The sequence below is a fragment of the Polyergus mexicanus genome, unplaced genomic scaffold (genome assembly GCF_030449975.1).
Source record: "Polyergus mexicanus isolate NDT 795.1 unplaced genomic scaffold, iyPolMexi1.0 SCAF_189, whole genome shotgun sequence".
Lineage (NCBI taxonomy): Eukaryota > Metazoa > Arthropoda > Insecta > Hymenoptera > Formicidae > Polyergus > Polyergus mexicanus.
Window position 1 is genome coordinate 1 of NW_027223509.1, and position 22778 is coordinate 22778.

Genomic DNA, 22778 nt, shown 5'->3' on the forward strand with positions numbered 1-22778 from the left:
CGAATACCAAATCAAATTTTTTAATTAATTTCAAGCAAAATAAATGTTTTTTTACTTGGAATTAATTTAAAAATTTAATATTGTATTTGCGTTGTAACAAGTGTGTGACAAATAAAATTTTTATTACATGTCTTGTGAGGTGCAAATAATAATATATTTGTTTTTATATAAACAAATTTTTTTTATTAATACACTTGACGTATATATATTATTATATTATTTATTTAGTTCTTTACAATATAAAGCAAGAATAAATAATATTTATAATATTATATATATTATTTATTTAGTTCTTTACAATATAAAGCAAGAATATATACAATTTTGTTATGTGTTACTTATGAAAGTTAGGTAAGAAGAGGTTGTAATTTTGGTATTAGAATAAATATTTTTATATTTATTTTATATATACACTCTTTAAAATATATATTTATATTATATATATTTATATATATAATATAAATATATACACTCTTGAATATATATTTATATTATATATATTTATATATTATATATATATAATATATATTTCTGAGAGTGTATATATACTATAAATATAAAATATTATTCTAATACCAAAATTACAACCCTCTTCTTGCCCTAAGTTTCAATAAGGTGAAACACATAACAAAATTGTATATATATTCTTGCTTTATATTGTAAAGAACTAAATAAATAATATATATAATATTATAAATATATATATATATATATATATATATATATATATATATATATATATATATATAAGAACTAAATAAACAGAATATAAAATATATGACAACATATCAACATAGAGTACTAAACATTCTGTATTATATATATAAGTATATCTATATACCTACTACATTTATAGGTATTTTAAATGAAAACAAAATTTACTTTTTTTTTGTGGGAAAACTTAAATCAAAAAACGAAATTTAAAGAAAAAGCAAAATTGTCTTTGGTTAGATATGGTCTTTTAAAATGATAAACATTAATTATAATTTAATCGTGATAAAATAGGTAAGGCCTGTTCTACAATAAATTGTATGTCGTTAGTCGTTAGCAAATTGACCAATAACAGTCGATTATTCCGAGAATATTCGATTGTAATTGATCAATTTGCTTACGACTAAAGACATACTGGTTATTGTAGAACGGGTGTAAGAGCCTAAGCACGGTAAGTAGTACGCAAGAAAAATTTTTTTACGAACAAATATGCGATAAATTGCTTATGGAAGGATATTCGCAACAATTTTAAAATCTCTAACTTATATTAAATTAAAATTGAAAAGTATGTTCGACACATTATTAAAAGTGTATCTGTCATTTAAAATCTTTTTTATATTTTGCTCTGTCTCTCTCTCTGTCTCTCTCTGTCTCTCTCTCTCTCTCTCTCTCTCTCTCTCTCTCTCTCTCTCTCTCTCTCTCTCTCGCTCCTCTTTATTTTCTATACAACACTATACAAACTCAAACTGTATACAAAACTCTAAATAACTCTATATATTAACTTTTTTTCTTGCACTTACCGCGGTTAGCCTCTTACCTGTCATATCCCGTCTAAATTGTTATTACGCAAAACCTGTTTCATAATATATCTAATTGTTATTACACAAAATTTATTTTAAATACTAATTGTTTTCCTTATTTTGTTCCTGTATTTCTCTTTCTTCCCTGTGTTCCTATATTCCTCTTTCTTCTCTCTGCTTCCTCTGCTTGGCGAAACGTAGCCATTCCGCCACTATATGTTATCAAATTCGGCTTCTGTTAAAGAAGAGTGCTGTAGAGTAATGTCTCCTGAAAAGAAAAATATATAGTTAATTAAACAAAAGAAATTTTGGATGATAGATACATTTTTAATAATATGTAAAACGTACTTCTCATAATTTTGATGAAATATAAGTCGGAGATTTTAAAATTGTTGCGAATACCCTTCCATGAGCAATTCATCGCACATTTGTTCGTAAATATTTTGGAAACAGCACGATGAATGTTATCTCTGGGATTATTTCCCCCAACTTTCAAGAGAAACTCTCTCTGTAAAAAGAAAAATAAGCAATGCTTAAAACTTTATACAATTAACAAATTAATGTAAAACTTACAAATTGTGTAACTGCTTCATCCATGTCATGCAGTAAAGCCTCAAAATCTTTTATAGCTTGAACCGTGGATAATGGTAAAATTTCGGCAATCAAGCTGTCATTGCCTTTTGTTGCAAGAGGAGCGCGGTTCCTCATAACATCTTCCATTCGGTTTACCAATTGTTTTATGTCCCTTAAGATTAAATTGGATGTAGCTTGTGTGCGTGTTATTTGTTCTTGTTTATGTATTATTTCTTATGGTATGTATGGCTGTGTATGGTATCACTTGATTGAAGTATTCTGCAATGTACAATGTATTTCTTATTATATATGTTTTTATATTACTATTTAACTAAAAGCCATCATACGCATGTATTAATACATACTTTTTATATTGGAATCTGATATTTCATGAACTATTTCTTGCAGTTTTTGCTCTTCATGTTCTTCAGCTAATGAAACATAATCTACAAAAAAGAAATATTAGACATATTACATATATAAATATTATAACCAATTTTTATTGATTAACTAAATTTTGTTGAGCATCGATATATAAGCGGACGGACGCCAGCTGTAGAAAGAGAGGTACTATATAAGAGGCTTTTATCTAGCACCTTTTTGGTCATTTTTTCCCCCTCCAATCTGGATGATCAATAAGATGCTAGTTAAAAGCCTCCTATGTAGTACTTCTCTTTCTATAACTGGCGCGCGGCTTCTTATTCTATGTTCAGTCCATTTTATATGTCGATGCTTATGACAATATATATACCTCCAAATATTATGGGTATATCACTAATCTGATGTATTTCCTCAGGTTTTGTACAAGAAATTTTCTTTTTCTCTGGAAATGTATACAATATGTAATAAAAATCAAAATATCATAGATTATAATAATAGCACATACTATACATACCACAAGAAAGTTGTGAAAATGGTATTTTGCGTACTGTGTCAATCACATTTTTGACTTCATTGTTAGAAAAATTATTCAAGGTTAAATTGTCCGGACATGGTGGGAAAGCAGATATAATTTTATTCGTACTGCTTGCTTTCTCTTTCCCTGTAAAAAATATAATTTTTTAATCATTTTTTGCTTATATAGCTCTTTAAAAATTAAAATCTTCTATCTTTGTTTTACATAATCTTCTGTACAAAAACAAGACAATTGTTAATCTGTAGAAATTGTTTGATTTTACTAAACATTTCTTAAATATTGTATTAAGGGCTATTCAATGATGCGTCGCGAAGAACTTCGTTGCCAATTGCAAAACGTTTACGATTCAATTAGTATCAAATTAGCTCGATAGTTATTAGATTACAAATGCTTTGCAACTGGCGATGAGACATTTGCGATACATTGTGGAATGGCTCTTAATCTTTAGGAAATATTTGATATGTTATTTATAATAGCTACAAATATTTTAAGATGTTTAGTAAAATCCTGCTTTTCTATCAAACTCTGAATTTGTTATAGCCTTATAGTCTTATGGCTTCAGCACATAGGACGTGGAAACGCTTGCCGCGCGGCAAAAAACAACGCGGTAGTCAATTAATTTGCTGCTTTTCTGTAAAAGCGAAAGAATGATTGGCTATCGCGTCGCTTCTTGTCGCGCGGCAAGCGTATCCGCGTCCTGTTTGCTGGAGCTATTACAATATATTATATTACTATCATATATTCTCCCCAAACTGTGTTTTGATATCTTTGTTAAATCCCAAGATAATCTGATAGTTTTAAAATTGAGACTCTGTATCAAATATGCTGTTTTAATACGTACTCTTAGTTTTATATGGTCGATGTACATAATTGTCACTTTCTTCTTCTTCACTGTCATACCGATTGTACAAGGTATGCTGCCTTTTGCCACGTCCCAATTTGTCTTCGTCGGTGTTTGGTAGTTGGAGTCAATTGCACTTTTCCTTGCAGATTCCAAAAATGCTATAATAAAAAAATAGATATACTTATGTTAAGTTGCACGTGCATCAATAATAATAATAATAATAGTAATAATAATAATAATAATAATAATAATAATAATAATAATAATAATAATAATAATAATAATAATAAAGCATTATAATTAATATTTTCTGCTTTAAGGGGATCCAATATTACCGACAGAACGCGAATATTCTTTATTTTGCAAAATCTTTTTGTTGATTATAGATATCAACAAATCCTTTTCCACAATTAAGGTACACATAATAACGGAGTGCGGAGTTTAACATTTCATATGAAAAGTTAAAAAAAAATGAGAAAATTAGAGTTTTTTTATCGGCTTCTGCGTCAACATTTACTTAATATAACAAATGTGTAATCTACACGTGCCTAATCAGTAAACTCCGCACTCGGCATTTCATCAAAGAGTATAAGTGAACTTAGAGAAGTGAGTTTAGAAGCTTTATAAAAAAGATTTTGCAAAATAAAATTTTGGTGCATATGTGTGTGTGCGAGATGGAGGCTCAAGAGTAAAACAGAGCAGTAGATTAGTTGCGTGATGTCGCGATAGACGGAGCTGTAATCTTACACGACAAGGACAGACATCATCGTACTACCTTTGTCTCTTTCATGCGTGTAGAGTAATATACATGTACGCACTAACATTATTGCAGTATCTTTTTTCTCTCGATCATACACTTGATACGCTCTGTCTCTTTCTAATCGCTCGCTCGCTATGGACTACGTATCGCTTAGCTTCATGCTCCTCGCATATTCACTTACGCGTTCACTCGCGCTTCTCTCTCTCTCTCTCTCTCTCTCTCTCTCTCTCTCTCTCTCTCTCTCTCTCTCTCTCTCTCTCTCTCTCTCTCTCTCTCTCTCTTTCCTTCTGCTCGTTCATTATTATATATTGTATTCTTTTATTCTCATTATTATATTCTTTTATTTGCTCAATTTTTATTCTTTCTATTCTCGTCTCCCTACATGAAAATAAATAAATTTATTTATTTATGTTTATTTGATACATCATAAATGAGATACACAAATTATTTTCTTTTTCTATTTAACTATAGTTAAATACAACACATGTACATACAAAAATACACATAATTAAATACTTTTTCTATTTATGACATACACAATATCTCATTTATGTTGTATAAAATAAAGACGAATAAATTAATGTATTATTATGTAGGAAAACGAGAATATAGAAAGAATAAAAGTCGAAGAAATAAAAGAATATAATAATGGGGATGAAAGAATACAATAAAGAACGAGGAGCAAGCGAGATGACAAACATCAAAGAGTTCCGAAGTTTCGTTCGCGAGGCTCTCTTTATCTATAATATCTCGGGTTACATATCGTTCGTAAAATTTCTGTTTTTCGTATTTTATCGATATCAAAATAATTCTAATAGATTAATGAGATTCTTACGATTAAAATAATACTAAACATGACATAAATTGGATAATTTTTAATCAATTATGTTATTAAAATTATGATTACTTATTTCATTTAAAATAATCGGATTTATATCGTATTTGGTGTCATTTTAATCGCAAAAATGTAATTAATCCATTACAATTATTTTCAGATATATAAAATGCGAAATACAAAAGTTTTATTTTCTATAATAAGATGACATATATACGTGAAAGATTACAGATAAAAGGAGTCACGCGAGCGAGGCTTCGGAACTCTTCCATGTTTGTCATCTCACTTACTCCTTCATTCTTTCTCGCTCTCGCTTTTGTCGACTCTTCAGCGTCGGGGATCTTTCCTTATCTACAAAATATAAACATCTTCTAAATAAAAAATGAAACTTGTATTTTCCATTTCATCTGTATAAAAATAATTATAATGGATTAATGAGATTCTTGCGATTAAAATGACACGAAACATGACATAAATCGGATTATTTTTAATCAATTATGTTATTAAAATTATGATTACTTATTTCATTTAAAATTATCCGATTTATGTCATATTTGGTGTTATTTTAATCGCAAAAATCTCATTAATCCATTATAATTATTTTTATACTAATAAACTACAATATGAAAGTTTCAGTTTTTATTTTATAAGATGTTTATATAAGGAAAGATCCCCGCGCGATGCTGGAGAGTCGACAAAAGCAATAGCGAGAAAGAATGAAGGAGCAAGCGAGACGACAAATATCGAAGAGTTCCGAAGTCTCGCTCGTGAGGCTCCCTTTATCTATAATCTTTCACGTTAGATTAATATATATAAATTATTATAAAATTTATATATATATACAGGGTGTCCGGCGTCAATCGCATCACCGGTCGTGTGCAGGTAGAGCAGATGAAATCGAGAAGAAAAGTCCTTTACCTTTTTTTTTCTATAACACTTAATAAAAGAGTTATTATTGAGTAAAGTCTGGCCAATCAGCGCCGACCTTTAGCCGGGCGCACGTCAGTGAGCCGCGCGCTGTGAAGTATGCAGCGGCGTACACTATCAAGCGCGCGGTTCACCGACATGCGCCCGGCTAAAGATCGGCGTTGATTGGCCAGACTTTACTTAATAATAACTCTTTTATTAAGTATTATATAAAAAATTGGTACAGGACTTTTCTTCTCGGTTTCACCTGCTCTACCTGCACATGACTGGTGATGCGGTTGACGCCGGACACCCTGTATATATATGTCATGTTACTATAGAAAATCAAATGTCTGTATTTCGCATTTTATATATCCGAAAATAATTTAAATGCATTAATTACATTATTGTGATTAAAATGACACGTCGTAAAATATTAATAAATAATGTTTTTATGTATCGAATTAATTTTAATCAATATGAAAATAACTTTTTATTCGGTTACAGAATATTCGTTTATAAAGATGCGCATTTGTTTTTATTATTACGCGATATTTGTAGCATGCATGTATCTAAGTATGTATCGGGGAATAAGGCGACTGTACTATTCACACAGCCAGGCACATGCGATAATATCAGTGCGCGGCAGTACTCAGTCTCAGTTTCAGTCGCGCGTGTTGTGTACATACGCGTAACGAGAGATAACCGCAAAAGTGTGCTCAACCGTTATAACGCGTTATAACGCGTCGAATTTAAAAAACGAGTGTTGTGTTTGTGTAGTCATAGTGTGTTCATATAATAGGACGAAAATGTAATGAGAAACGCTTGCCTCGCTTTGCCCGCAGACTTTCTTTAAAAAGAATAAGGGTCAAAAGGTTAGTATATTTATATACCATAATTCTAGAAGGAATTGTTTTAATGTATACTATATACTAATATGTCGCTAGATATAATTGAATTTTTTTTCCGTGCAGTTTACACAAAAATATAAGTATGATAATGTAATATTATATAAAAATGTAATATTTCAAGTTTTTTTTTTATTTTTTGATTATATCTTTAAAGCAATTCCTAAATAGAAAACAACATAAAGACCTTTGTATAAAAAAATTGTAACATAAAATTAATCTTTAAATAGAATTTAGAATTACTACAATACATGAACATACACATTATATTTATATGATGCACATAGTATTTAGTACTCATATAGTATTTTTGTTATAAAGAAATAGACAGACATGGGCAAAAAAAAGAAAGAGAGAGAGAGAGAGAGAGAGAGAGAGAGAGAGAGAGAGAGAGAATAGGAATGAGTAAGCGAGAGAATGGCTGTACAACGATATATCGATTAATAATTCACATCAGTCGCTAAATATTAGTGAGCATAAAGTATTGCTACGGAGAAAGATCCAACTATCTCCTTTTTTTTTCTTACTTTTGGCACTTGTATAGACACTTGCTCACTTACACTCATATCCTCTTTCTCTTTGCCCATTCTTCTCTGTCCGTCTCTTTCTGATCCGAGCATACTATGTGTGTTATATATTATCTATATGCGATCTTTTCGTGAACTGGTTGTAAATATTTCATACCAGATGCGGTTTGCATGTGCGCTCTAAATATTGCCGAAATATTTGATCCCAGAAGCGATCTTTTCGTGAATTGGTTGTAAATATTTCATACCAGATGCGGTTTGCATGTGCGATCTAAATATTGCCGAAATATTTGATCCCAGAAGCGATCTTTTCGTGAACTGGTTGTAAATATTTCATACTAAATGCGGTTTGCATGTGCGCTCTAAATATTGCCGAAATATTTGATCCCAGAAGCGATCTTTTCGTGAATTGGTTGTAAATATTTCATACCAGATGCGGTTTGCATGAGCGTTCTGGTTAAAAATATATCCCAGAGGCGATTTACGTGTGCTGGTTATTGTAAAAAATATCCCAGAGGCGATTTACGTGTGCTGGGTATTGTAAAAAATATCCCAGAGGCGACTTACGTGTGCTGGGTATTGTAAAAAATATCCCAGAGGCGATTTACGTGTGCTGGTTATTGTAAAAAATATCCCAGAGGCGATTTACGTGTGCTGGGTATTGTAAAAAATATTCCAGAGGCGATTTACGTGTGCTGGTTATTGTAAAAAGTATTCCAGAGGCAATTTACGTGTGCTGGTTGCTTTACAATATTTTGAATCGGATGCGATTTAATAGTTATATAAGATTAGCAATATAACCGTTATTATATATTATAATACATATATATGTATTGTGCCATTGTATGTATGTATGTATGTATGTATGTATGTATATATATATATATATATATATATATATATATATATATATATATATAAAAGGCACACACACACACACACACATATATATATATATATATATATATATATATATATATATATTGTTGCGTCCGCGGATCGAAATCGATATAACTCGAATCCGCGTGACACAACCGACACTCGCGTACCGCAAGTAAATAATTAACACTCCTTTGAAAGAACGAAAGGAACTTTAATATAATAACACAGAACACTATTATACAAGGAACACAGAACTATAACGGTTATCGTAATCTCGAATACGTCCGCCCGGAATGGCATCCGTCGCGAGACTCTCAGATGGCCGATCTCTCTTCAGATGAACGCCGTTGTTTAACAACAACCCTTAGCAACGTTCTCCCGGAGACGGGTACAGCAGATTCAGGAATAACGGTCACAGACGACCCGCAGGGACGCAACACTATATATATATATATATATAACAATACATGCACACACACACACATACATGGCCAAATATTATTCCTCTTGGAAAGATATATGGAAGGCACACACACACGCACATATATATATATATATAAGTCCATATAAGTAATGTGTGCAATTGTGTTCAAATATGCAATAAAGGCAGACACGTGTCTATGTTATACTGTTATCTATACGCTTAGATACGCTTAAATATGCGTGCGAGGCAATAGAGCAGTAGAAATACACGATGTTGTCCGATTTCATCATATTGAACACAATTCTCTTTCAAATATGCATAAAACATGCAGAAATATTATCGGTAACAGCGGAACTAAAATTATTGATATTATCGATAATTTCGGTCGGTATTATCGATAATTTTAGTTACGCTTAGATGAGGGCGCTAACCCGTCGGAGTTCGCTCGTCACTGTTGGATCCCCTTAACTTACATGATTTAATAATATAATATAATATAATCATAACATATACATATAAGATATAAATGCATAAGTACTTACTACAATGTTTTATGACATCAACTTTATACTTATTCCAAGTTTCTAAATTCGGACTTGCGTAGTTTGCGATTAGAGATGCAGCATTTGCTGTCCGTGGTGGCCACAAGCACATCTTTTGTTGATTGTCATCTAGTATAAGCCACGATGTTGCTATTTCTGAATAAGAATTATCTATGACAAACTTGACAACGGAATATTTTTTTCCTGCAATTTCACTATAATCCATTTTTTTCTATAAAAGAAAACAGTATATATGTGTTACTTTCTCCACAAATTCAAACATGTTTGTACATCTAATTACATTAATTATATCTTATCGACATTGGAAAAACATTGGTAAAAAAAATTGATTGCTTTAATGCAAAATTGTAATATCACTTTTGATATTATGTAATATAAAAGTTTTCTTTTTGCATTAATAAATAAGAAAGAAAAATTTTTGTTAAGAAATAATTCTTTTATATGTTAATGATTATCGATCAATCAAAATTATAATTTTATGCATAAGATTTAAGTACATAAAGTATTGCAAAATTAAAAAATTAAATATTAATACAACATATTTGTAAATATTAGACTCACCTTACAAATATTTGTTAAATTTCATTTGAATATTTGCGCTTTTCTAAATATACAAGTTAAAAAATATTTTCACTAAGACAAAGGAATACATTTGAATGACATTCATATTATATTATTCAAAATACATTTCTGATTCTCTGCTAAAGTACGGAAAATTAAATAAAAATATTTAATTATTAACTGTGAAGACAGCATCTAATTATTAGTATGTAGAAGCGGTATTGTTATATAATAATCAGCCTGATTCATGTATTTCAATATTAAACCGTTATAATGAGTGAAACCGTTATAATTTCTGAAGCAGTTGTGCTTGAAATGACAAATATACCAAGTTTTTCAGAAGCATATGGCACAATAAAAAAAGATTTCGGATTTAAAAAACGTTTTGCGCGGAAAAATAATATATCTTCCTCTTCAATTACATCCAAAATAAAAACTACAGAATTATCGTTAAGCAAAGCACATTTATCATTCTCAGTTATTGCAATTTTAAAGTTTTCATATTGAAAATATGAAATTTTTACTTTATTTATATATTTAACAACCGGATAATTTACGATCGGGTATTGTATAATTGGTTGTTGTAATTCTTCAAATATGCGATTTGATAATTCTTCTAAAGGTTTTCCACATTGATGCAATTTCTTTTTAATCTTTTGCATATTATTTTCGTATTTAAAGCAACTGAAATTATCAAGACAACCAAAGTTTTTTACATCATTAACAATATGAAGAAGGTTATGAATATTATGTGATAGATATTGTTCACCGTAAATAGTACCGTAATTGGATACAAAATATAATAATAAAGAATGTGCATAAGCAAGAAATGTGTCATTTGTACATATTTGTGGATTTGCCATTATTCTAATCGCAACACTAAGAGAAAGAAAATGATTATACCAAATCGGAGGAATGGTTGACTGCAAAATTACTATACCAGTATACAATAAAAATTGACGCAATTCCGTAGCTTTCCATTTATCAATATCAACTAAAGTTCTAGGCTTTCTAGCAAATTCATATGGAATGTTTTGTTTAATATTGATTAAATATTGTGAAATTGAATCAATACTTTCTGTACTCAATCTGTTTTGTTTATTTCCTTAGTAGTTAGTGGGCACTATGGGGCGTCAAAACAAACCCCCACTCCTCGGCCACTGGCGCCGACCCCTGCTGTGCCTGTCTGGGGCCCTCCCCCCTAAGGGTGTCTGTGGGAAAAAAGTGGAGGGGCCTCGTGGACGTCTACGAGTCAAATTTCCATTTAAATTTTTTTTTATTTTTTTTATTTTTTTTTATTTTTTTTTTTTTATTTTTTTTCGGTCGCGTGAACATGCTCGGGTTCGAACCTGGGTCCTCCACCTCTCGAAACAGGGTCCTAGTATGCTGAGCTATCCGAAAACTTATTAGAATAGAAGTTAAATGTAGTATTTATGGAGAGTAGTTCTTTATTTTTTTTATTTTTTATTTTTTTATTTTTTTTTATTTTTTATTTTTTCGGTCGCGTGAACATGCTCGGGTTCGAACCTGGGTCCTCCACCTCTCCAAACAGGGTCCTAGTATGCTGAGCTATCCGAAAACTTATTAGAATAGAAGTTAAACGTAGTATTTATGGAGAGTAGTTCTTTATTTTTTTATTTTTTATTTTTTTTATTTTTTTTTTTTTCGGTCGCGCGAACATGCTCGGGCTCGAACCTGGGTCCTCCGCCTCTCCAAACAGGGTCCTAGTATGCTAAGCTAGCTGAAAACTTATTAGAATAGAAGTTAAACGTAGTATTTATGGAGAGTAGTCCATCGCTAAGATAGGGGTCCTGGCGGTCCGATTGGTTCTCCCCATAGTGCCCAGTTCTCCGATAGGTTCCGGCGGTTCCGTCGATTTAAAAAAAAAAAAAGTGGGTTGGAAAAACGAGCCAAAAAATAGTGCGAGAGAGAAAGCGGGCAAGATGTCTGCCGGAAAGCAGACGTGACAACAACCGACAAAATGGCGATTGTCGAGACTGGAGATGCGTCTAGACATAAGGCATCCAACCTCCCCTCCCCTTACGGAAAACCGAAAGATATCGTGCGGTATACAACATCGTCCTATCGCCCCCCTTAGAGGAAAACCAGGGGAGATGTACGCTATATGTCGCCCACCCACTTCCATCCTTCCTGTTGAAAAGAGAAAGTTGGTTAAGGTACCGCTAGAATAAACTAGATGCTATGACGTGGTAACGAACACGTGCGTGCATGTACGGGTACGTTTGTCCGAGGGGGGTGCGCCCCGCTGCGCAGATAGACATACGGTAACAACATCGCTGGAGACGTTAGAAAGGGTCTTGGAATATATACGGGTACCTGAGGCTGATTGACGCTGAGACTTAGGGCAGAGTCTATGACGTCACTGAGCCGTCGGGAAGAAAGGAAGGGAAGAAAAATATTTTTCACCTGGTTGCTTTAAAATAAAAAACATCATTATATTTATATTATGCGGAAACATTGTACATTGAAAAATTTACATATAATTTAATATTTATTTACAAAAAGATTATTTTCACCGCTGCGGAAAGTACACAAAAGTATATTACGCAATATAGCAATAAAAGAGAGAGTGTCGAGAAAAAATAGAAAAATCATTGATCGGATACATAACCATACGGTAGCGAATTTCGACTATCGATAAATCTACGTTTTAGTAATACGGGCTCGCATACTTTAGTTTCGTCCCGTGTTACGATCTCGTGAAACGCGGTACGACGAATTGCTCTAAAGCATAGATTTATCGAAGTTTTCGGCAATTCTTCTCCGTTCTTTTCATTTTCCTGTGCTCTCTCTTTATTTAACAATAAATTCTTAATGCTGTTAAAATTAACCAACCGAGAGTTTTCATAGTTTAGAGTTATGCCCTTTACTTTACAGCATTCACGCGTACGCCCTTCCGGCATACGAACAACATAGGCATAAAATTTTAGGCCACCGGACACGAACGCCTCGATATAACTACCACGACCGTAGCTTTCGAGCTCGTCCGTCATGTCACCTAGAAAATTCCCCGTATGCGGTTCATACTCATTCGGTTTACCTGTGCTTACGTATATACACGAATCAGTATCATAATATAACACACGTCGATCTAAACGTTCTAAATATTCATATAATTTTAAGCGCGCTTGAGCCGTCGTATATGCCGCTATCGCAACATTAGTTATAGGTGAGGGCGTGACGGCCTCTTGTCGCAATCGCCACGAAACATATATTACATCGTCGTTCACGGGTAATATATCGGTTATCTCATGCTCGCTACTCGTCAGTAACGTCAGAAAACGATGCAGTGTTCTCACAACCTCAGTATTCGGCAAATTGGCCCGCTGGCCGAATTTTCCCCAAAATGAATTTAAACAGAGTTTTGCAACTGAACGTAAACCAGGGTTCAGCGCGACGTTACACTTATCGAGAACAATACCTTCGGTTTTTTCGTACTCCCGTAGATACCGTTCTTTAGCGTCATCGTCGTCTCCGCATTCCCCCGGCCATCCGCTTGCTTCTTGTTTTAATTGTAAGAATGAGTTTATATATTCGGCGAACAAACCGCCTTGACGAGATGCGCGATCGAATTGACTAACTTTATATTGCCAAATCTCGCTTACTGCCGTCACGAGATAACCCTTTTCGACTGCCTTTCGTAATTCGCACGACACCCACGTACCCTCGAATTCCCGCTCATTAATGCTGTCGTGCGTGCAAGATGTCTGCGCAAATGTTTCGCAACAACTACGACATAAGGCGAAAAGTAATTTTCCGCGTACGCGATACGGGAGTACAGGGTGAAAGAGGTTGCGTGGTGGAAGCACAGTACAGCGTATAAGACCTTCGAGCGAATCAAAATTATAATTTGGAGCTATTCCGATTAAAGAGGCGCATTCTTTGCCAACATAAATATCTGGATGTCCGATCGGGAAAGCGCCTGTCTTCAATACATACGGGTATAAAGAGCATACGTCTACGTAATGTATTTTCTCTGCACCCGTAACTTCGTATCGAGTCACGATATTTCCCGTACGGCCGCCGAAAAACGCATCGCGAGGGTCGAGCGGTGATGTTTCCACCAACGGATGGTTTTCGAGATATTCTCGCATTTCGCGATTCTCGAGCATATCCCGATCAAAAACGCACTCCCATTTTTCCGTCACTATATATCCCCGTTGTCGAAGGCGCCACGAGATCGCGAGAGTTTGCTCGTATCGCGAAGCAATCGTATCACCATGATCCGAAGACGAAGAAATCGCTCTATCGCGATTCGAAGGAAAGCAAGTCGGACACCCGTGCCAAAAGCATCCGTGAAATTGTAAAATATGACGCTGTGTCGTCTCAACAGCGGTCGTTTCATAATATCCGTCGACGAGCGTACCATCAGCCGTACGATATTCACGCGCACGCCCCGCATGTTTTATAGGATGACCAATTTCGCGTTCCAACCATACCAGCCATTGTAGAGCTTTACGCGAATAATTGCTCGCTTTTCTATAACCACCGGAAGGAATAATGCCTATTTCCTTTTCGCGCAAAAAGTTTTTACGGAAAACGGTCATACACGTCGAGGCGATAGTGGTGCATTCCTCGAACGGACATACGTTGCCGCGGTTTATAAAAATTTTTCTGAATGCTATACACGCGCGTCGAAGAATGTCTACATCGGTACGACAATAGCGAACAATTTCTTGTTGAAAGTCGAATACGGTGTTTTTTCGCGTCATGTCCGTATGCCATGCGAGAAAGCGTTCGCGTTCCGAAGTCTTCATGTTTTCAGGAGAATAATATTTCGCGTCTGGTAACGGTCCGACATACGTTTGATTTTCGACAGTGTTAAATAAATGCGGAAAAGTGCCTTTATCCATAGAGTCCCCTAGGCCAAAAGCTTTCGGTAATTCAGATAATCGCATTGGCATATAATTAGCACTGTCGATGAATTTTGTATTTCCTGCTGATAACATTACAATTTTTGTACCGCTCAAAATTATTTTCGGCTCTAAATAATTCCGATTTTCTACGATGTATTGAAGAATAAACTGCGCGTCGAACGCTTTCGCATTATGTGCTATGCATATGATCTGGTTAAAACGTTTCGTCCTTCGCGTTGCGAATTCGACAAATTGTTTCACTGGATCATGTCTGAATATGAATTCGCGTATCCCGCACCATCGGCATCGCACGGACATGTCGTTTTCTTGCGCACATGCTTCGCAAATCTGTTGCGCTACGCAGAGGGTAGGTACATGTTTTTTCACGTTCATCGTACCTTCGAGCGTCTCGTCTTGCCGTGTTTCGAAATCATAAAATATAAATGCCACGAGGTTCTTTTTGCTCTCGTTTACCTCTTCGCCAGCAGCTTCTTTACTCTTTGTTGTTCCTCGCGTATCCGATATCAACGTAGTCATCGCCGTTGACGAGGACGGTTCGGTAGAGGAACTAACTGCTTTGCGAAGAGGTTGCATATGACATAAATGATTTCGAGATTGCGGCGACCGACATAGCCTGCAGTAAGAAATGCCGCATTCGTGTTTCGCATTCGATTTAACCGCGCATCCGCATTCATTGCAAAATCTCACGACATTACAAACACTCGCGAGCGTTCTACCGTTATACGATTTTTTACTACGATGACGATCGAAACATTTTGCACCGTAAAATGTTCGATTACATGAATCGCATTTCACAGGCGCAACGGAATCGACGCATGCCGACTCTGCGACACAGCGCGGACATTTATTCAAGCACCGATGACCTATCTCGTCCCGAAAACTTACATTACACGTCGTACAATAATTACGAGAACCAGCGGCTGCTTTTAAATTTAAAATAGGATTGTAATGTCGCGAGCTCTCGTAATACATTATATTTAATCGGTGCGACGATTCCCGTCCGAGAGAAGCGAGTATTGCGGTTCCGTCGTACATAGGTTTTTCTCCGAGACCGAAAGTACTAAAATTATATACAACTATCGCGATATTGTCAGCGGCGAAATAACGTTGGAAGCGTTCGATTTCCCGAATTCCGCAGCCCTCTTCAGGTATCGTAACACCGACATCCTGTGCTAATTGTAACGCGAGTTCCCGTTGAAGAGGGGATCGCGTGCATCTTACAGCATTCCATTTTTCATGTAATTCTCCCGTACGTAAATTACCGCGTTCGCAATAAATTTTCGCTACAACAAGAGCCCGGGGAAAACATAAATTATCGGAATTTTTTATTGTTAGTATCGAACGCTTCGCAATATCTTCGCGTGTTAATTTCACACGTCCCCGGCCTGAAGGAACCGTAACGTTAAAAACTCGAATATCGAAGCGTTCCGCAATATCGAGACCACCCGCGCTCTGCGCTACCGAACTCACAATTCCCCAAATATCTTCATGCGTCAAGTCACGCGCAGGACGAAAAGATAATCCGGCAGGACCATGAGATAAATCCGCAGAATGAAAAGATAACCCCACATAATCGCCAGATTCGCATGAATTTATCGCATACGCGTGAATTTCACGGAACGCGTTTTCTAGTAAATGATAAATATCTCCGCCTTCAAGCAACGGTCGAATCGCGAAACTCGCTTCTCTTCCGATTATGCCGAACCTCCTAAATTGTCGCCTATTTTCCGCCAATAAATCAACGTAATTAAAATTAATATCGCCGACCTCATGACGTTGTTGCTCCTCTTCCACCTCCGGCTCCTCTTCACCATCTTCTGTCTCCGACGAGGGATTACAGCGTTCTTCACCGACGACTTCCTCTTCATTCTCATCCACGTCGGTTACTTCCTCGTTATTGCAGAACAGCGCTGTTCGTTCTTCAGGAGTCTCTTCTTCATTTTGGCCACCACCACCGCCACCTCTCTGCACTGTCGAAACAAAAGAAAAATTTAATTATAAATAAAATAAAAATTACATCTACGTTATTTTTATTCTTTTCAAAATTTTGTATCTCACCTGGTGATGTCGTGATATCAGCTTCGCTGTCGTTTTCGGCAGAGCGTGCTCTTCCTAAAATTTAATATTTTATCAATATTGAATATAGAATCAGTATATAAAGATTAATATTTTTATTTTATTTTTATGCGAAACTTACTCGAAGTTCCTGTTTCGAGCTCTTCTTCAGCCGGACGCTTTCGAAGCTGAGAGGGAGTCTCTCGCCCATCAGTCGCAGATGTGTTTCGATCTACAAATTATGATTTTGAAAATTTTGATTAATCACTGTCTAACGTATTCGATTACAATACAATTGTGCAATATAAATAAAATCATTTTGCTTACCGTTTAAGCGGTTTCCACGATGGTTTGATAGCAGGAAGGCTATAAGGCCGTCTGCATCCTCCTCCTCGTGGTCAAATGCCTCGCGCATTTCTACTATCTCACCCGCGATATGCAACAACTCGGCATAATTGCCAAAATAGCCTAGTCTATATAGCACAGCGAGTATAGTATTCGAACTAGCACACGCAAATGCCCGAAAAACTGAATAATTTATTTCCGCCGATTCGTCCGATAACGCTGATAAATAGCGTTCACTATTTAACGTAGACGACAAATTCGAGCCTATAATTATGCATTTACCTAATAGCTCTTTAAGTCCAGCCATTTTTGCCACTTGCTCGCGAAATACCCGATATCTCTATTTTCCACGGTACGACTCGCGTTACTTCGGTTGATGTCGAACTCGAAATTAGCTTTTTTACTTCGGCACGGAGAATTTATTTAAACGCATATCCCCACTTTTTTCCAAAAAGGAAAAGTCTTTGAAAGATTTAAAATTTTTCCTTTCTAGGTAGTTAGATTAGATTAGTTCGAAGAAAACAAAAGAACGTCGGCAAAAGAACGTCGACAAAAAGAATCCCTGTTTTCCAAAAAGGCGATAAAGTAGACAAAAAAAATATTTTATTTTTTATCACGTTACTATCTTATTTACTTACTTTTATTACTTTTGTTATAACGATCCTAAAGTAAAAGCTTTGTAGCGATAAACGTTTTTAAAAATTTTCGTAGAAAAGACGGGGTTATGTCGATTAGAAAATTACTCCTTTATAAAATTTTTTACAATATAATCTCTTACAATACAATCTATAAAAATTTATTACACAGGTGATAAACATTTATTTACGCTTTATAATATATTGTAAATGTATTTAGAGAAAAAAAGTTTAGAGAAAAATTTTTCTCTTGTAACGAATCTAATTTCTAGATGATTCTAGATGTTTTTCCGCGTAATTTTTAGCCAACTGAACAAGATTGAACATGAAAAATCACGATTTTTCCTGTTATTTAATTGTCTATACAAACTTTTCCCCCCACTTTTCTTTATATTTCGATATATAAGTAGCGCGAGAAGATGTAAATCCTTCCGAGAGTTTCCCCGTATGAAGTCTTCATTTCGGCTGCGTTACAAGAATTCGGCATTGTTGTGTCTGCCTGGTGTTCTCTCAGTTTTATTCAAAAAGTAATAACAATGGCTGCCGCGAAAGAAGTTTCCAGTGATCAAAAAAATCTAACCGATTTTGTTAAATCTACGCACGTTTGTGATATTAGCAAATCGGACAACAAGTTCGACAACGTTAGAAGAAACGAACAGCGATACTTATTACTATCGACAACGTATGCCCTTAATTCATCGTGTACTAAGAAGCTACATGTGGGCTTGCAAGCAACAAATGAAGGTTATTTCGCGCCAATTGTTAAATTATCGGGTAATTATGCAGACGGAATTTGTCTCGATGCCGGCACCTGGCAACAATTTCAACTCAACATGGAGCAGATAGGACTGTACTTGAGTGAGAATCAAAAAACCAAACCAAGTCCGATTATCATCAACAATATTTCCATCGGCTTCACCACCGCTTACGGGACGCGGGCTGTGATAGTGACTTACAAGGAAAATGTGGAACAATCCGCGAGTAATGGAGAGACGGAGGAGCAAGCGCAGCCACCCTTGAAGAAACGAAAAACGCACAACGTCGCTATTGTGATGCAGAAAGCAACTTTTCTCGGCATGGAAAATATTACAAGATGTGTGGATGCTCGATTGTCACAGCTAGTTTCCATCACCGACGCCGTCAACACCTGCGCCAATTACTTAATGAACGAGATAGAATTAAAACTCCCAACGGCTTACATAAATCGTGAAATTATAAAACTCATAGTTAGCGATAATTTTCAAGAAATTGAACGCAATGTACAAACGCAAATAAGAGATTTAACCTTTTTAGATGTATATTTCAATATTGTATTTGAAGAATTACTTTCGCTCGGCTTTAATGAAATTGTACGTATAATTTTAAATCGTAATTGTTAATTTTATAAAAATAAAAAATAAAAAATAAAAAATAAAAAATTATTATCAATAAATATGAAATTTTTCCCACCTTAAAAATCACAGACTATATTTTTCCTTTACCCCTCTCTAATATTTCCTTTACTTCTTTACTTTGCGCATAGAACATTCTATCAAAAATAATATCAAATGTTAGTCGAACGCTAAACGAGCAACTTATTTCTAACTTAAGCGTCCACAGAGCACCGCTTATAAGCTCGTAAGCAGCGGTGCTCAAAAAACGCTGAAGCGAGCGCGTCCCCGTGAATACGCTTATTAGCATCGTTCCCGCGGCTACTTATCAGCTAATCGGCCGCGGTGCTTTCCGCTCGTTCACGTACCGGGAAACGCTAGCGCGAGCATGCGGCCGCCGCGGTGGGCCTTCCGGAGCGCGGATAAGCTTATTACTCTCAACATATATCTACATATTAAACATATTCGATGCACGTATTTTTGTTATTGTTATTAAATATTCCTGATTACTTTTTTATTTATGAGAGCGCGCGTAAACGCCAAATCGTTCATTTCGCAAAATGGATGTACGGTGGAAACATCCTTGGACGTCGATCGTCTGCGGGCCTACGGGATGTGGAAAAACAATTTTCGTGAAAACGTTTCTTCGTCATTTATCCGTCATGTCGGATGTTCGATTCGAGAGAATTTTATTTTATTACGCCGAGTGGCAAGATGCGTATCAACGTTTACAATGCGACGCGAGTGAAAAAGAAGAAGAAGAAGAAGAGAAAAGAACACAAAAAACCGGTTACGATAATAATGCTATGGTAAAATCGAAGAAAAATATCATCGAATTTCGCGAGGGGTTACCGCGTCCGGAAAATTATTCCAACGATGCGCTTTCGCCAAAATTAATAATAATCGACGATCTTATGAGGGAATCTTCGTCGTGCGACGCTATCGTAGATCTGTTTACCAAAGGAAGTCATCATAAAAATCTCAGTGTTATACTCATCTCGCAAAATCTCTTTCATCAAGGTCGCGGACAGCGTGACATATCTCTCAACGCGAATTACATAGTAGTTTTCAAAAATCCACGCGATCGCGCTCAAATACGTCATCTAGCGCGCCAGGTATATCCCGATGATCCAAAATTTATGGAAGAAGCCTACTATGACGCTACATCGAGACCTCACGGGTATTTATTGCTCGATTTGAAACAATCGACTCCAGACGAATATCGCTTTCGTACGTGTATCTTTCCCGACGATACGCTGCATTACGCTTACATTCCGCGCAGATCGAGCAATAGAAGCGGGGGCGTATAAAGGGTAAAATTCCTGTTCGCAACTTGTCAGTCGTGTAATTACAGCGTAATGGTGAAAAAAGAAGATCCCGATAAAAAGCTGACGTCATCGAATAGTGCAATAAAGTATGCTAGACGGTCTATCGGAGAGAGAAACATATGTCTTTTAAAAACTTTGTGTCATTTGAAAAAAAATCAAAGAACAGCATTCTTACGTGCCGCTGACAATAAACTCATAAAGTGCATTCAAGAGTGCATTTTCAATACGTTAAAAGGTAACGTACCGCTTCGTTGTAGCGATAAAAAGCGATTAGCCAAACATAAAACGGCCCTACGGCGTGTTGCGGCAAAACAAGGTAATTGGAAGACTAAAAGAAAATTGTTAGTACAACGAGGTGGATTTTTACCCTATCTTATCGGACCTATACTAGGGGCTATATTATCTCGGATTATCAGCGAATGAAAAAGAAAAATACAATCCTATACAGCCCGTACATTCTAGGAAAGTTAATAAAAAAAGGAAAGTGTTATCAGCTGTATTTTGAACAATGGAGAGAGCTAAGAAAATGGTTTTGATATCTACCGAAAATCTTGAGAGAATGCAGCGAATGCAACAGCAACCGGAAATGACATCTATTGCGATGACTGATAACTCGTCGAAGAAAAATACTGGAATATCAAATGAGGAAAATGTAAATAATAATAATAATTCAGTACGAACACCGGGAACAGCTTTATCGCGACTCGATGCGGAGATGTGGCGTATTCTCAACCTCACGACTCCTGTCGACGATGACAAAAGATGGAAATTGTATAAGGAAGTACTCCAACGCTATCTTCACTTTGCTCGGGAAGCTAAAAAACGCTTACGCGAGGATGAGCAGGATAACGACGAGGACATTAATGACGAGCAGAACGAAGACACGAATTTGGATGTCGACGATAACGAATTTATGGAAACGTCAGCTTTAATTAGCAGCGACCGCGGTGACGGGAGCGCTAGTAGTAGTAGCAGTAGTTTCGGGAAAAAACGCGCGCAATCGGCTGAAATGATCAAAAAAATACTCGGTAGTGTACCGAAATCTTATCGTGACAAAGCGCGTGCGATATTAAAATACTTGATCGATATTCCGACATCTAAGATTAGCTGGGATAGACGAGGACTCGTAACTATAGACGGCGCCGTCGTAACGGGTTCGAATATCGCGGAACTTATAAACGACGCGATACGCGAGAGAAAAACATTTAAAGCAACCGGAAGAATTCAATTTGCTCGATTACTGCATGACATAGGCACTCCTTCCAATCTCATAGGAAATAATGATTTATTATATACGTTCGCCCGATCTCATCGTATTAAAAACGTGGTTCCGCGCGGAAGTTCCACTCCGAAAACTTCGACCGAGCGTTCAAAGTCGTACAGCCGTAAGGTAGACGAAACGAGCGAAGGAGATACGCTATTTGTATCCGCCGACGAGGACGAAGACGACAAAACATTAACGAGCTACGCAGATTCTCCGACAAAGAAAAGAAAAGGATTGCTCGACTGGAGCAAACTCGAATGATGGAGCTCGAAAAATTGTATTACAATCCCTCGCACTATGCCGGCTATTCGGCGACGACCAATTTATCGCGAGCCGCTAAACCGAATTTCACACGTAACGAGGTCATCGATTGGCTTAAATCGCAAGACGCATACACGTTACATCGTCCGGTACGTCGAAAATTTCCACGCTTACATTATAACGTGACAAATATCGATGACTTATGGGAGGCCGATTTGATCGATATTCGTAATCTCAAGAGTTATAATGACGGTTATTCATATCTATTAACGGTTATCGATGTGCTTAGTAAATTCGTTTGGGTAGAGCCTTTACGCGACAAAACAACTGCCTGCGTGGTAAAAGCCTTTAAACGCATATTCTCGAGAAACAAAGAGCGCCTACCCGTATACCTGCAGACCGACAAAGGTAA

General features: G+C 35.9%; 1 protein-coding gene across 1 annotated transcript; it reads right to left on the bottom strand.

Annotated features, from left to right (window-relative positions):
- Nucleotides 1-2304: 2304 nt before the first annotated feature.
- On the bottom strand, nucleotides 2305-17815 carry LOC138944417 (uncharacterized). Its single transcript, XM_070315307.1, has 11 exons — nucleotides 17791-17815; nucleotides 17491-17727; nucleotides 17306-17395; nucleotides 17167-17220; nucleotides 12838-17078; nucleotides 9629-9860; nucleotides 3901-4002; nucleotides 2980-3126; nucleotides 2836-2907; nucleotides 2450-2530; nucleotides 2305-2363 (listed from the first exon to the last, which is right to left on the bottom strand). The coding sequence occupies exons 1-11, from the start codon at nucleotides 17813-17815 to the stop codon at nucleotides 2305-2307; spliced, it is 5340 nt and encodes a 1779-aa protein (XP_070171408.1).
- Nucleotides 17816-22778: the final 4963 nt, after the last annotated feature.

What these genes read in the sequence shown, in the direction of transcription:
- LOC138944417 (XM_070315307.1), bottom strand. Translation starts at nt 17,815, where the DNA reads ATGGCTGGACTTAAAGAGCTATTAG. An exon ending in TGGACTTAAAGAGCTATTAG is followed by an intron (nt 17,728 to 17,790) that starts GTAAATGCATAA and finishes GCTATTTATCAG; the next exon opens with CGTTATCGGACGAATCGGCG. An exon ending in TCGTGGAAACCGCTTAAACG is followed by an intron (nt 17,396 to 17,490) that starts GTAAGCAAAATG and finishes CATAATTTGTAG; the next exon opens with ATCGAAACACATCTGCGACT.